The following is a 15,762-nucleotide window of genomic DNA, read 5'->3' as shown; positions in this document are numbered from 1 at the left end:
CGCATGAATATCTTTAGTAATGTGCCACCTAAGGCTGGAATTAAATTAAAGCATAGTTAATTAATTGAGAAGATAGATGAAATTTAATGCAGATAAAAGTGAGGCGATAGACTTTGGAAGGAAGAATAAGAAGTATAAAGTAAATAGTAAAATTCTAAAACTAAAGTGGTTAAATATACATTTGCAATGCTAGATTTTATAAACAAGGGTTATAGAGTAGAGAAGTAGTTTCAAGCCTCTCTTAATCACTCATTCAGCTGCAGTGAGAATATTGACCTGGTTTTGGCCGTGTTTCTTGGGTAATGATGACAAGACTGCAGACAGGGTGTATATGATTTTAACTAAAGTAAGGCAACAGCAACACTTGTGTTGTCTAGCACATTTAACATAGAAATGATCTTGGGAGAGGTGTTTAACAGAAGAGAGATAAGAGAGAACTTTCATACATGAAGCACTTTTCACAACCTTCATGTTTTAAAATGCTTTACAGCCAATTAAGTACTTTTTAAATGTTATCTCTAATATAGAAAACACAACAGCTAATTGGTGATCTGAATACGTGATTATGATTAGACCATTAGTTCTGGGTGTTGGTTGAAGGGTAGATGTTGTCCAGAATTTCCTTCCTGCTTCTTTGTAACAATGCCATGGGATCTTCCACATCCATCTAAGAGGGCAGACTAGGCTGTGCTTTAAAACTTTGTCTGTAAGAGGCAATCTCAAACTCAGCACCAGTCCCTCAGTATGGTACTGAAGTTTCAGCTCTGATTTTATGCTCAGGTCTCTATCATGAAGTATAAGGAGGGCTGAGTTCATGAAGAACTTTAAAAATGAGGACGAGCATATTAGTTTACCTGGAACCAATACTAGCATTGAGCTCAGGGCAGACAGATCAGTCCACTGTTATGTGGAGCAACGAGTGTAACTACCTGGCTTTACATTAGAATTAAATAAAATTAGATAGCTAGAGGGAGATCTAAAGAGCTGTTCAAAAATTACAAAAGGCTTCGATATGCTAAGTAGATAAAAGCTCTATATTAAAACTTTACCTTGTGCCATATAGCTTTAATATAACTGCAAGCACATTAAGTGATAAATTATATTGTTAATAAGGAGGTAGTTGTGACCATTTTATTCCACATGGACTTTAACATTTTTCTCTTCAATTTTGTGCATATTTTCTAGAGTAAGCATTATTTGTCATTATTCATTGCAGTGAAAACTCACAAATGGGAGTTCTGGCAGCAGATGATCAGTAGGGTTTAAGTGGAGATTGCACCTTACTGTTTTTCAGAAGGAATTTGAAGAATCCATCAGTTGAACGCTACCTGAAGTTAATGAATCTGCTTTTTAATGATTGTAAAGGAGTCTGTGCCTAAATGATTTTAAATAGAAACAATGCCTGAACTGCACTGCTAACCAATGAGGATACGAAGGAGATAAATAAAATGGCAGAATGTTTGGGTGAAGGATCCCAATTAGGACAATGACCTCCTTTTTTTGGATACTGCCTGCCTTTCTCTGTATCATTTTTTTGTTGTTTCCAATTTTTTTAGTAACATTCAAAGATTTTCTTTTTGACCCTCTTGAAACTGCATTATCAATGCAAATATCTCAAATATAATTGGGTGAAGGGTTGTCGGAGATATCAGGGACATCTGTGAAAGAGATTTTTGGCCTGCTTTTGTTTTCATCGATTTTGCTTTTGAGTGGGCAAAGACTTGCAGTGAGCTGAGAGTTAGGCTGAACTCAGATGCAGATATTCATTGTATTCTCCCATCACAACCCCTTTCATTTGGAGTGCTGAACCATAACAATTTCTCCAAAGTCCTTACCTTTCAAGTGACATCTAATAGCTTCTGAGGGTAATTTAGTGGAATTCCTTATGCTTATTTGCAGCTCCACAAATATATTCTACAAATATATTATCCACTGAATTGGTGGAAGAATCGATACACGTCTTTTAAACCAGTAGACAGAATGACTATTGGGGATTATGACATTCTGGTGGAGGGGGTCTCACCTGTTTTGCAAATTCCAATTGAGAAGTTGGTGACTCTTTTGTTTTCTCTCCCCACACAACTACAGAGTTTCTTTTTGCAATGTTTTTAATTCTGCTTCTAATCACACATCTTACAGTTGCTGTATCTGTGTTAGTGTTTTGTCATCAGAAAGAACTTGTGACCTTTCACTATTCTGTCTGTGATCATACTGAATATCTCAAAATCATGATAAATAGCTTGATACCATAGTAGCTATATTCATCTAGCTCAGACTATACAACTGAAATCCGATAGCACATTGAATGTAACATGCCCTCACGTTAAATTCTCTACATTCTGAAATGGCTCAACTTAACCATTAATAGTGGTGGAAGCACATTCAGTAATAACTTTCAAAAGGGAATTGGAATAATCCTCGATGGGTCAAAATTGCAATGTTGAGAGGTAAGAGGGAGTAGTAGCAATCAAATAAGTCTTTCAAAGTATTAGCACAGGCTTAATGAAAAATGACTGATTCTGTGAGTCAATCACAAGCCAAAGTACAACAGTACAGAATGTATAAAATACATAATTTGAATCAGGAATATAATTTGAAAACTAGATTAATTCATATCCCTAGTAAAATTAGGCATTAAAAAATGTTCTATTCTGTTAGCAGCTGTAATGCTGGGAAGTTTCATAGACTCCAGTGGCTGATCCAATTACAAATGGCACTGTAGCTTTATTCCTGATGAAGGGCTTTTGCCCGAAATGTCGATTTCACTGCTCGTTGGATGCTGCCTGCACTGCTGTGCTCTTCCAGCACCACTGATCCAGAATCTGGTTTCCAGCATCTGCAGTCATTGTTTTTACCCCACTGTACAAACCAAGCACACACAACACAGAAATGTCAAAATCTCAGCAGGATCAAATAGGAACTGATGTTGAATCGTTAGGAAAACTCCCGCATGACTGAACAGTCGAGCAAATGCAGTTTTGTTTTGACATGTGTAAATGATGTATGTCCTTGTATTTGTCATGCACATACTATCTAAATTAACCCCATTTCTGATGCCCCAGTTTTTGACTAGTGCTTGCATGTTACCGTTTACAATGGAAAAATCCCATGTCGATATTCATCTGCATCACCTTTTTGAAAGCTTTTAGGTCTCCAAGTAAATGGTGATGTTGTTGCATATCATGGAATGATTAGAAAAAAATCTCTTAGCGAGTATTCCCAATAGTGGTCACTGGGTGGAGGGGTGGCAGCAGCTGCTGCTGGGTGTGGAAGGGAAAAGATTTTGACTGTGGAGGCTGGACTGTGTTACTGGACTAGTCATTCAGACATCCACGCTGATACTTTGGGAGCATCACTTCAAATCTCACCATGGCAACAGTTAGAACCTAAATTCAAAATTCGTTAGTCTGGAACATAAAGCTAGCCTCAGTAATAGTGATCATAACAACAATAATCAATTAAAACCGATCTGTTTCACTAATATCACCACCTCAGAAATGATTAGTGTGGAGGTGCCAGTGTTGGACTGGAATGGACAAAGTCTGAAGTCATACAACACCAGGTTATAGTCCAACAGGTTTCACAAGCTTTCGGAGCATTGCTGCTTCGTCAGATGAAGACTAGGGTCAAACCTAACTTAATTCTGTACTGTACTGTGGCTAATTCAACTGCCAGGAACCAATTTATTTTCTATGTTTTAAAAAATGTTTCTTTCTACACATTATGACACTGAGATAAGGTGGGGGGGATTGAATTATTAATAAAGGAAACCATTACTGCAGTCATGAGAGAGGATGTCCTGGGTGAGGTCTTAAATGCACAGGAGAGGCTGTGGAGGAAATTATCTAGGATATTCCCTAAGATGAAAAGTCTCAGATATGGAGCAGAGGCTGAGGGAGATCTAAGTGAGATATGCAAATTATGAGATGGATAGACAGAGTAGATTGTGAGAATCTTGTTCCCATGACAGATGTGTCTAAGACAAGAGGCCAGAAGTTTCAGGTGAGGATTAAGTGGTTTTAGAGGTGATCTGAGGAAAATATGTTTTCACCCAGACAATGGTAGAAATATGGAACGTGTTACCTGAGAGGGGGGTGGAAGCAGAAACTCCCGCAACATTTAATAAGCATCTGGATGAAAACTTAAAATGCCAGGGCATAGTAGGCTTTGAACCAAGTGCAGGTAAATAGGATTAGTGTAGTTTGGTGTTTGTTGGTCAACATAGACACAGAGTCATAGAGACGTACAGCACGGAAACAGACCCTTCGGTCCAACCCGTCCATGCTGACCAGATATCCCAACCCAATCTAGTCCCGCCTGCCAGCACCCAGCCCATATCCCTCCAAACCCTTCCTATTCATATACCCATCCAAGTGCCTCTTAAATGTTGCAATTGTACCAGCCTCCACCAATTCATCTGGCAGCTCATTCCACACATGTACAACCTTCTGTGTGAAAAAGTTGCCCCTTAGGTCCCTTTAATAACTTTCCCCTCTCACCCTAAAGCTATGCCCTCTAGTTCTGGACTCCCCAACACCAGGGAAAAGACTTTGTCTATTTATCCTATGCATGCCCGTCATAATTTTGTAAACTTCTATAAGGTCATCCCTCAGCCTCCAACGCTCCAGGGAAAACAGCCCGCCTGTTCAGCCTCTCCCTATAGCTCAAATCCTCCAGCCTTGGCAACATCCTTGTAAATCTTTCCTGAACCCTTTCAAGTTTCACAACATCTTTCTGATCGGAAGGAGACCAGAATTGCATACAATATTCCAACCAATGTCCTGTACAGCTGCAACATGACCTCCCAACTCCTGTACTCAATATTCTGACCAATAAAGGAAAGCATACCAAACACCACCTTCACTATCCTATCTACCTGCGACTCCACTTTCAAGGAGAAATGAACCTGCACTCCAAGGTCTCTTTGTTCAGCAACACTCCCTCATACCTTACCATTAATTGTATAAGTCCTGCTGAGATTTGCTTTCCCAAAATACGGCACCTTGTATTTATCTGAATTAAACTCCATCTGCCATTTCTCGGCCCATTGGCCCTTCTGATCAAGATCCTGTTGTAATCTAAGGTAACTTTCTTCGCTGTCCACTATACCTCCACTTCTGGTGTCATCTGCAAACTTACTAACTGTACCTCTTATGCTCACATCCAAATCATTTATGTAAATGACAAAAGTGTAATGGGCCGAAGGACCTGTTTCTATGGTATATAACTCTATAACAATCAGAGAATCCATGTACCTACAGAAACTGGATTCAAACATGAGTCCCTATTATTTGACATAATATAGTGCTTAATACCTGCACTGCACTGAATAAATATCTTGTTGACACAAACAGTGTTAATTTGAATAGGGGTTAAAATAGCTTTTTAAAATAGAAGTAAGGTCCTCACCTGTCAGTGTCATGATTTGAAGGTACCGGTGTTGGACAGGGATGGACAAAGTTAAAAATCACACAACACCAGGTTTATTTGGAGGCACTAGCTTTCGAAGCACTACTGCTTCATCAGGTGGTTATGGAGCAGAATCATATGACACAGGATCTATACTAACAGGATTGCGGTGTCATGGAATGTAATATTAAACAAATTTAGATTAAGTCTTTTAGAATAACCATGTTAATTTCAGATCTTTCATATGTAAATCCCTGAACTTCTTAAAAGTTACATTCTCGAGATATCTTTAACAATAGATGTCATCTCAGCTCAGATAATGCTTTAAGGTGAGAGGTTAAAGTCTGTGTCCCAGTGTACAGAACCTTACATGGATTTATGCAGTTTTTGGGCAAAATAAAATGTAATTATGCAAGTACAAATTCACCCCCCAAGCTTTTATGTGTGCGTGTGCGGGGACACTGAGTGTGTGTGTGTGTGTGTGTGTGTGTGTGTGTGTGTTTGTGCGTGTGAGTGAGTGAGTGTAATGGGGTATAAGTCTGTGAGGGATGTATTGTGAGTGTGTGTGTGTGTGTGTGTCTGTCTGTAGGAGTGATTGATGTCAAGTGTCTTTATGTTGCAGCAGTCTTTGTGTTTGTGTGCATGTTGTTTAAAGGAAACTATCATGTCATCTTTTATTTTCTTTTGTATAAAATATGAATGTGCATTATAGTGGTTTCTTATTTTATTTCCATTATTGGTGTCTGTCTCTGTTTGATTCAGGTTAGACCTGCCCCTACTGTCACATCATGGAGTAACCAAACTTCCACTGCCCTTTCCAGCTTTCCAACAGCCTCTGCATCTAACACACAGGTACAACAGTGTTAACTACTGCTCTCTCCCAAATTAGCAGCCTGTCTTCACAGTCAGATAGAAAATGAATTGCATTGGAAATGGGAAAATATTTATTCTAATACGTAATCCACTTTGCTTGGATCCTTGACTACGATTTATTGCAGTCTTTCCTGAATGTTGTTGTTTACATATTGAAAAGAGCTCTGAATGTTGACTTTGGATTTACATAGGTATCAGTTTAAATAACTAGTAACTGATTGTCTTGTGTATTTTGCGTTGCTTGGAAATATTCAATCAATAGATCTATTTCACCAAAGTGATTCCCTCCACCTGGCTACCCATGAAATGTCCTTATCGGGCACATGAAACACATTTGAAACAATTGAGAATATTTAAGATCAATCCACTTGTTTCCCTACTTCTATGACTCTTATTACTGAGTTCATTGCATTTGGGTTGAGGGCGGTGTGACAGTGTACTTAATGAGCAAAACATCAGTGAAGAAATATATTCGTATGTGTCTAGATGACTCCTGATTTATTGTAACACGATGTAACAATGTTTGCTGCTAAAGTAATGATGCTTACAGACATTCTGAAAAATGCACATAAGGGACTTGCACATAATAATCACTTGAGAAATTATGCTGCTGTTGCATTGTGTGAGTCGCACTCCAAGCTTTTATCATTGTCAGTTACATAGAAGGCTGAGTGTTGTTGAAGATACGACTCATCACATTACAAATCATGATTTTTGCTGAGAAGGCAGTTTCCACACCTTCTTTTGTTAGAAGTACAGGTTAAAGAAAAGAGAGTTCACTGTCAGAAGATGTAAAATTACATTGAGCATTGATGAATCACATGCTATCAGCTTAGGGAAGGAATTCCATCTCATAATGCTTTGCATGAAAGCCACCATTGCTTCTCTGTCCAATTCATTTTGGGTATGGTCTTTGAAACAAACTTCTACGGAAATCTATAAAGCAAAAACTGACCAAAGGGACTCATGTCGTCAGTTTGAGCTGTTACGTGAAAGGATAAAGGAGGAGAAAATTGATTGCTGATTCTGTCCAGTGGATATTGGGTATTATTGTTTCAAGACTGGTGTTTGACTTGAATTGAAATTCACCATTTTGCAAGTTTTGTTCAAGCTCTAATGTGAAAATAAGTCTGAATATAAGTAAAAGGTTTCAGTGTGTTAATTATTTTGTAATTATCTTGGCAACAAAGTGTTCAAAATTAAACATTGCTACTATTTGTCCTTATCAACTGAAATAACATTTATATACATGTACTACTGTTAAACTATGAAAAATAATATATTATTTGCCCATGAAGCAGTTCCTTCTGTAGTTTATCATGGCAAGACTTTTAGTTGTAATGCTTTAAGAAACTGTCTTTGTCTTTCATTTACTGTTGAGCTCTGTATAAAAATTTGACTTCAGTTAAAATGACAGTGTGAGCAAAATGGCAACTTGGTGCTTAAATCCATGAAGAAAATTTGAAATGATCTTGTATTAAAAGAATTAGGTCCAGTATGAGTCCAAACTTTCTCCGCTTTCTATCCAGCTCATCTTGTGAACCCTACATTGTGTCCTAACTGTTAACTCAATGTTATCCTATACCTAAGAATTATTTTCTCACAATCCCTTAGCTTTGGTACTTCCCTCAATGTCTTCAAATACGTACGATTAGCATTTTTGCTAGTTTCCTTCACTCTCCTCCAGATCCTCCTTTCCCTGCTTCGTTCAGGGTCTCTGCCTGCAGAGTTTTTAATGGAATGCTAACCCACACACAAACAGCTGCATGAATGTTGATTATTTTAAAATTTGAACTGTTTTCTAAGACAGCTGTCTTTTCAGGATTTGAATGTTTACTATTAAATAATACCATACACAGTAATCCAATATGTTGCAACTTTTAAATCTATTCACGAGCTGTTTATACTTTGTTAGCTGAGTTTTTAAAAATTGCATTTTGAATGCAACATTATAGCTTCAAATGCTGCTTTGCTTATGTCCCCCAGGGTGAAGCCCCACCACCAGGTTTCATACTTCAGGGTATTTCAAATCCAAGTGGTCCAATCCAAACACCAGCTTCGACATCAGCTGTTTATAACATGTATTCCCAAGTGGGATCCCGCCAGACATTCCCTCAAAGTAAGTGTAGTCAGCAATCTCATGTTTTTTGCTTGGAATCAAGCTATCCTATAAAGTATTTCATGTTTAAGTACCACAATAAAGTAGCTGAACCGCTATGTTTTGTTGGATGTTTTAGAAAATATCTAGTAAATGCTTTATATGTGATTTATGTTTTAATTTTATCTGCACGATTATGTGTCATTTAGCTACCTTAATTATCCTGCAACTAGTTGAGATCATAGTAATTCTATTGGGGTTTTGCCATAGAATTACTGCGGTCCCAGACTGGCAACAAATGTATCCTGTTAAAATTCTGAAAGAGAATTTCCAACAATTTAAAGTCTCTATAAGCAAATTAGTAGTTAGAAAGAGGAGGATTCTGGCTGATTAAATTTAAAAACTAGATGTGTACATGGTGGCAGAGAGCATGCTGAGGTACCAAATGATTACTTTGGATGTGTCTTTATCAAGAAAGAAACAGCTATGAAAGTCATATTGAAAGCAAAGGCAGTTGATAATGAGCTAAAAAATGAAGAGCTGTTATGAAGGCAGGTTGTCCTTTATTCTGCTCAGTCGCCAGAGCTGTGCTGGCTATTACAGGTTAGTATGTTTAATCTTGGTGGTAGGAAAGGTTTGGAAATCACCATTCAATACAAAATTAACAGACACTTAGACAGATGTGGATTAACTGAGGAAAGCCAGCCCCAAGTTATTAAAAATCATGTTTAACTGATTTGATTGAGTTTCATGAGGCAGTAGAGGTGGTGATTGAGAGTGATATGGTTTGCATGAAAAGCATTTTCCAAAATTCCACATAACATACATGGTAAGCAAAATTGAAGTCTCTTGACTCAGAGAGTCAGTGGCAGCAAGGATTGATTGATGTTATTTTTTGCCCTGGACAAATGTTTGTATCATGGGATTCCCAGGATTCAGTATCAGACTGCTGCATTTCTATGTGTATTAAATATTTAGACCCCTATGTACAGGGCCCAGTTTCAAATTTTGCAAATAGCTCAATATTTTGAACTATACTAATGATTTAAATAAGTGAACTGAATGTAATATCTCCAAAAGTTTGCAGATGGCACAGCTGAATGGGAGGATGAACTGTAAGAGAAAATGCATCAGTGCGCTTTGGGCCAGTTTATTAAATGGACAAATGCATGGCAGATGAAGTATGATGTGGATAAATGTGAGATTGTCCACTTTGATAGCAAAAACAGGCTGATATATGATTATCTGATTGGGAAAGGGGAAGGTGTAAGGCGGGGTTGGGAGACAATCAAATCGATAGTGAGAAAAGAGAAAAGGCTGAGGCTCGGACTGTAGTAAGGGAAGTAAGTCAAATAGTCAAGACAGACAAGAACTTGGCAGAGAACGTGGTCAGAGTGATAAATCAAGCTGCATTGATTTCAGTGCAAGGCACCTGGCCGGTAAAGGAGCTGAACTTAGGGCGTGGTTGGGAACATGGGAGTTAGCTATCATAGGTATGAGAGAAATGTGCTCAGGGATGAACCGGATTGCAGTTTAATGTTCCAGGGTATGGGTGCTATAGGAGCAATAGAAAAGGAGGCAAGAGAGAAGGTGGATGTGGCATTTTTGGTGAGGGATAACATTACAGCTGTACTTATGGAGGATACTCCTGGGAAATCATCTAGTGAAGTTAAATGGATAGAACTCAAAAATAAGAAAGGGATGATCATCTTGTTGGGATTGTATTATCGGCCCCCCCGCCCCAAAACAATAGTCAGCGGCAAATTGAAAAGTAAGTGTATAAGGAGATCTCTGATATGTCAGAATAATAGGGTTGTAATGGAAAGGGATTCTAACTTTCCAAACATATATTGGGAATATCATAATGTCGATGAGGAGGAATTTGTTTAGTCTGTACACGAACACTTTCTTATTCAATATGTGGATGTATCTATTAGAGAAGGAGCAATACTTGACCTGTTGGGAAATAAGGCGGGGCAAGTTATGGAGGTGTCAATGGGGGAAGCACCTTGGGTCATATGATCATAATTTCAAAATAATTAAAGTTCTGATTAAAAAATTAAAGTTCTGAATTGGAGTAAGGCCAATTGATGGTATTAGACAGAAACTGTCAAAAGTTGATTGAGAGAGGCTATTTGCTGACAAAGGGAAGGTTGGAAAGTAGAAGGCGTTTAAAAATGAGATAACGAGAGGTCAGACACAGTATATTAGTGAAAAGGGCAAGATTGGTAGGTGTGGCGAATGTTGGTTGACTAGAGAAATTGAGTTTCTGGTCAAGAAAGAGAATCAACAGCTTGGATTGGGTGAATCCCTAGAGGAGTATGATGGCAGTAGGAGTATGCTTAAGAGGGAAATGAGGAGGACAAAAACAAAACATGAGGTAGCTTTTGCAAATAGAGTTAAGGAGAATCCAAAGAGATTCTGTAAGTATGTCAAAGCAAAAGAGTAACTAGGAGACAATAGGGCCCCTTAAAGATCAACATGGCCATCTATGTGTGGAACCACAGGAGATGATTGAGATACTAAACAAATATTTCACATCCGTATTTACTGTAGAGAAGGACATTGAAGGTAGGATGCTTGGGGAAATAAATAGTGATGTCATGAAAAGATATTCATATTACAGAAGAGGTGCTGAACATCTTAAAACATATAAAGGTAGATAGGTCCCCAGGATCTGATCAGGTGTATCCCAGGATTTTGTGGGAACCTAGGGAACAGATTACTGGGCCTCTTGCTGAGAAATTTGCATCATCAACAGCCATGGGCGAGGTGCCGGAAGACTGGAAATTGATTAATGTGGTGCCGCTATTTAGGAAAGGTGGTAAGGAAAACCAGGGAACTGTAGGGCAGTGAGCCTGACATCAGTGTTGGACACGTTGTTGGAGGAGACTCTGCAGGACAGGATGTACATGCATTTGGAAAGACATGGACTGATTAGGGATAGTCAACATGGCTTTGTATATGGGAACTGATTAAGTTCTTTGAAGAGGTGACAAAGAAGATTGATGAAGGCAGAGCAGTCATTATTTATATGGACTTCAGCAAAGCTTTTGACAAGATTCTGCATGGTAAACTGCTTAGTAAGATTAGATCACTTACAATCCAGGGGAACTAGCCATCTGGATACAAAATTGGCTTGACGGTAGGAGACAGAGTGGTGGCCTGTGACCAGCAGTGTGTGACAAGAATTGGTGCTGGGTTCACTGCTTTTTGTCATTTATATAAATAAATGTGAATATAAGAGGTATGGTTAGTAAGTTTGCAGATGACACCAAAAATGGTGGTGTAGTGGACAGCGACGAAGATTATCTCAGGGTACAATGGGACCTTGATTGGTAGGGCCAATGGGCCAATAGAATTTAATTTAGATAAATGTGAGGTATTGCATTTTGGTAAGTCAAACCAGGGCTTATACAGTTAAAGGTAGAGCCCTGTGGAGTGTTGCTGAACAGAGACCTAGGGGTGCAGGTGCATAGTTCCAAGAAAGTGGAGTCACAGGTAGACAGGGTGATGAGGAAAGCCTTTAGCAAGCTTGCATTCATTGGTCAGGCCATTGAGTATAGGAGTTGGGATATCATATTGGAACCGTACAGGATATTGGTGAGGCAGAAGTGAGGACTGTAGATGGCGGAAACCAGAGTTTAGATTAGAGTGGTGCTGGAAAAGCACAGCAGGTCAGGCAGCATCCGAGGAGTAGGAAAATCGACGTTTCCGGCAAAAGCCCTTCATCAGGACATTGGTGAGGCCTCTTTTAGAATTTTGGTTGCCCTTCAATAGGAAGGATGTTGTTAAACTTGAGAGGGGGCAAAAAAGATTTGCAAGAATGTTGCTGGGACTGAAGGGTTTGAGTTATGGTGAAAGGCTGAATAGGCTGGGGCTTTTTTCTCCAGAGCATTGGAGACTGAGGGGTGATCCTGCCGAGATTTATAAAATCATGAGGCGTATGGAAAGGGCGAATAGCCAAGGTCTTTCTTTCTAAGGTGGGAGAGTCCAAAACCAGAGGGCATAGGTTTAAGGTGAGAGGGAAAAGATTTTTAATAAACACCTGAGTGTTAACTTTTTCACACAGAGGTTGGTGTATACATGGTAGTGGAAGTGGTGGAGGCTGGTAAAATTACAACATTTAGAAGGTATCATTTTGGGTATATGAATAGGAAGAATTTAGAGGGATATAGGCCAAGTACTGGCAAATGGGACTAAGTCAGATTGGGATGTATAGTTGGCATGGATGAGTTGGATCAAAAGGTTTGTTTCCATGCTGTATGACTAGTCAGGTTAGATGCATGAAGGAAGTTCTTTAAAGCTGCAAGTCCAGAACTAGGGAGTTTGAGAGTATGAGTTATTGTGATTTAGCAAAAAGACAAGACATTTCTTCACCTGGAGTGGTGAGCCTGTATCATTTTCTGCAATAGAAATTGGTTGAGGCCATAAATATTGAATGTTTTCAAGAAGGAGCTAGATATAGTTCTTAAGGCCAGAGGGATCAGAGCATATGGGGGGCGGGGTGGGGGGGAAGCAGGAACAGTTGGAGATTAGCCATGGTCATATTGAATGGCCTACTCCTACTCCTATTTTATACATTTTTAAGTTTCTCTGAAGAGGATAGTGATCAACATGAAGAGGACAATAACAGTGGAATGCGCAGATATGTGGCAGATGTATGCCAAGAAGTGTAAAGTAATATACTTTGGCAGGAAGAACAAGGAGAGTCAGTGTTAAATAAAAGGTGTAATTCTAAACGGGGTCCAGCAATTGAGAGATCTGAGGTATGTTTGTGCAAATTGTTGAAGGTAGTAGGCTCCAGATTAAGGTCGTGATTTTAATGACCTTATGTGATTTCATGTTTTATAAATAGAAGCATAAAGTACATAAGCAAGGAAATGATGATGGCCCTTATAAAACACTGGTTCAGCCTCAACTGTGAAACACTGTGCTTAATTTTGGGAAGTGCACCTTAGGAAGGATATGGATACTTTAGTAAGGACAGGAAAGATTTACTGGATTGGCTCCAGAGATGAGGGACTTAATTTACGTGGATTGATTAGAGAAAGAAGGGTTGTTGTCAGAGAAGAGGAAGTGAAGAGGAAATTTGACAGAGGTGTTCAAGCCTAACAGGGGTTTTAGAGAGATTAGCTAGACAGAAATTGTTCCTTTTGCTGGAAGGCTGGAACATGGAGGACGGAGATATATGGTGAATGGCAAAACAAAAGCAACTGCACCATGAAGAATACTGCATTTTAAATGCAGTGAGTGATTATGATCTGAAATTTAAAATTATATAGTTATTATGAAAGTAGATTGCTGTGCACACTAATCCTGATGAATTTTTGAAGTCACGCGACACCACATTGTAGTCCACAGGTTTATTTGAAATCACAAGTTTTCGGAGTACTGCCCCTTCGTCAGGTGAGGTGAAGAGTAGTAGTCAGGCACAGAATTTATGAAATTTGGTGCCTGTGTGCTTCTCTTCACTTCACCTGGCATGGAGCAGTGCTCCGAAAGCTTGTGATTTTGAATAAACCTGTTGGACTATAATCTAGTGTCGTGTGACTTCTGATGTCGTCCACCCTAGTCCAACACTGGTACCTCTGCATCCTGATGAATTTCAGTGTGAGGAACCATCTACCACTTTGTTGTTTTGTCTCACCACAGTGACCCTCTTAGAAGTTCTAGAATAAAATTAATAGTCGATTATTATTGAAGGAGCTATTCACTATTTTTGTGTTCTTCTTGAATTTTGACTAATATTTTGCTGAGTTGTAACCCAGAATAAATGTTTATTTAACCTGGCTTTCTTGTTTACTGACAAACTAATTCTGTTCCATAGCTTACCAACCACAACAGTTACCCCAAGGAGCAGGGGGATCAACTTATTATCAACCGCATCAACCTACTGCACCTCCACCCCCTTCTTCCTACCCGTCTACGTATTTGCCTTCTGTTCCCTCTCATTCTTTGCCTCCTTCTGTGGCTCCTCCATACGCAGGACAGCCACAAACAGCTCCTACAGCACCTGGTTCTGCTGCTGCTTTTCCTCCTCTTTCTGGGGCATCCTACCAGCATGGTGGACCTGGAGCTCCAACACCTTCTGTGGGCTATCCACCAGCAACTGGACCAACAGGTACACTGCCTGCAAGTAATGAGCTGCCTGCCTCGCAAAGAACAGGTCTGTTGTTGTTAGCATGTTGCTTTTATTTTGTTTGGAATGCATTTGGCATTTATTATTGTAAGAATGGCAACAATTTAGATCTCTGCTTCATCTTAGTCGATATGCAGGTAAAGGAAGCATGGCTATCTTAAGCATCATTCCACGCTTTGTCCTTGATTTAAAGTTGCTTAAAAGAAAAGGTTCGTCTTCATGAAAAGTATTTGGCTGAACTAATTTTTTTTGTTTACAAACAGAAGTGCATTATGTGTACAATGTTGAAAATGATGCATGGTTTCCTTTGTTTCCCTTTTTACTATGCCTGGTGTACATAAAGTAGTAAACTAAATTCACCGACATACAGTGTGCATGATGTTGATCCATATGGCAGCAAACTGTAAACACTGAAATGTCGCATGTCTGCTGCTTGTTTTCAGTCAACTAATATTGTTTTCAGTTCTTATAGTTTCTGCTCTGCCCCCAATGCGGAGGGGAATTTAAATTGGAATGCCGTTAACTGATCTCTATCTTCACTAGCATGTTACTTCAGTGGTTGAAACATAAAATTTATCATACTTTCACTAATTATTTGAACAAAGGCATGTACTTGTTAAGACTATCACACCACTTTTGTGTACCATGGTAGCTCTACCATTTTAATTCCCATTCCTTATTTTTCTCTGATATTACTTCCCGAATGCATATCCACCTCTACGCCAAACACCTCAGTGTGCAATCTGTGGCCTTTAGCCAATGCATTTTCACAATTCTTTCTGTGAAAGTACTTTGCTGGATTTTTGTTTAACTACTTTTACTCAGAATCTTAAGGTCGTTGTTTTAAAATAACCTTCTGAAAGGGGACACTATTATTATCTTAAACAAGGTCATTCAATCACACCACTTTGGCTTAGCGGTAGCTCTCTCAACTCTGAGTCAGATGGTGATGGCTTCAAGCTCCACATTTGAAACCTGAGCACGTAAACTAGGGACACACTGAAGGAAGGGTTACACTGCTGAAGGTCTTTCAGCTGCTTTGTCAAACCTAGTCCTGCCTGCTGCTTTAGGTGGTCGTAGTTCATCCAATGACAATACTTGAAAAACAAAGAATTCCTGTCCTGTTCTTGTCAGTATGTTTCTCTCAAGCAACATCATATATCATGTATCTCATTGCTGTTTATAGATATATATGCAAATTACTGTAGTTCCTTTATTTTGCTAAATTATAAGTGTTAGC

The 15,762-nt window shown here is 39.1% G+C and overlaps 1 protein-coding gene across 9 annotated transcripts in view; it reads left to right on the top strand.

The window, feature by feature from the left end:
• sec31a (SEC31 homolog A, COPII coat complex component) overlaps positions 1-15,762 on the top strand; it is a 113,185-nt gene that overhangs the window by 81,302 nt on the left and 16,121 nt on the right. For 4 of the 9 annotated variants that reach the window (XM_060825689.1, XM_060825707.1, XM_060825695.1 and 1 more), the window contains 3 exons: positions 6,172-6,261; positions 8,269-8,401; positions 14,211-14,549. In XM_060825689.1, the coding sequence (XP_060681672.1) occupies positions 6,172-6,261; positions 8,269-8,401; positions 14,211-14,549 (562 nt within the window). The remainder of the gene's footprint in view (positions 1-6,171; positions 6,262-8,268; positions 8,402-14,210; positions 14,550-15,762) is intronic. The other 5 variants (XM_060825715.1, XM_060825699.1, XM_060825727.1 and 2 more) reach the window with 3 other exon arrangements.

This window comes from Hemiscyllium ocellatum, chromosome 1 (genome assembly GCF_020745735.1).
Source record: "Hemiscyllium ocellatum isolate sHemOce1 chromosome 1, sHemOce1.pat.X.cur, whole genome shotgun sequence".
In the NCBI taxonomy this organism is placed as follows: Eukaryota; Metazoa; Chordata; class Chondrichthyes; order Orectolobiformes; family Hemiscylliidae; genus Hemiscyllium; species Hemiscyllium ocellatum.
This window is presented reverse-complemented; position numbering and strand designations above follow the sequence as displayed.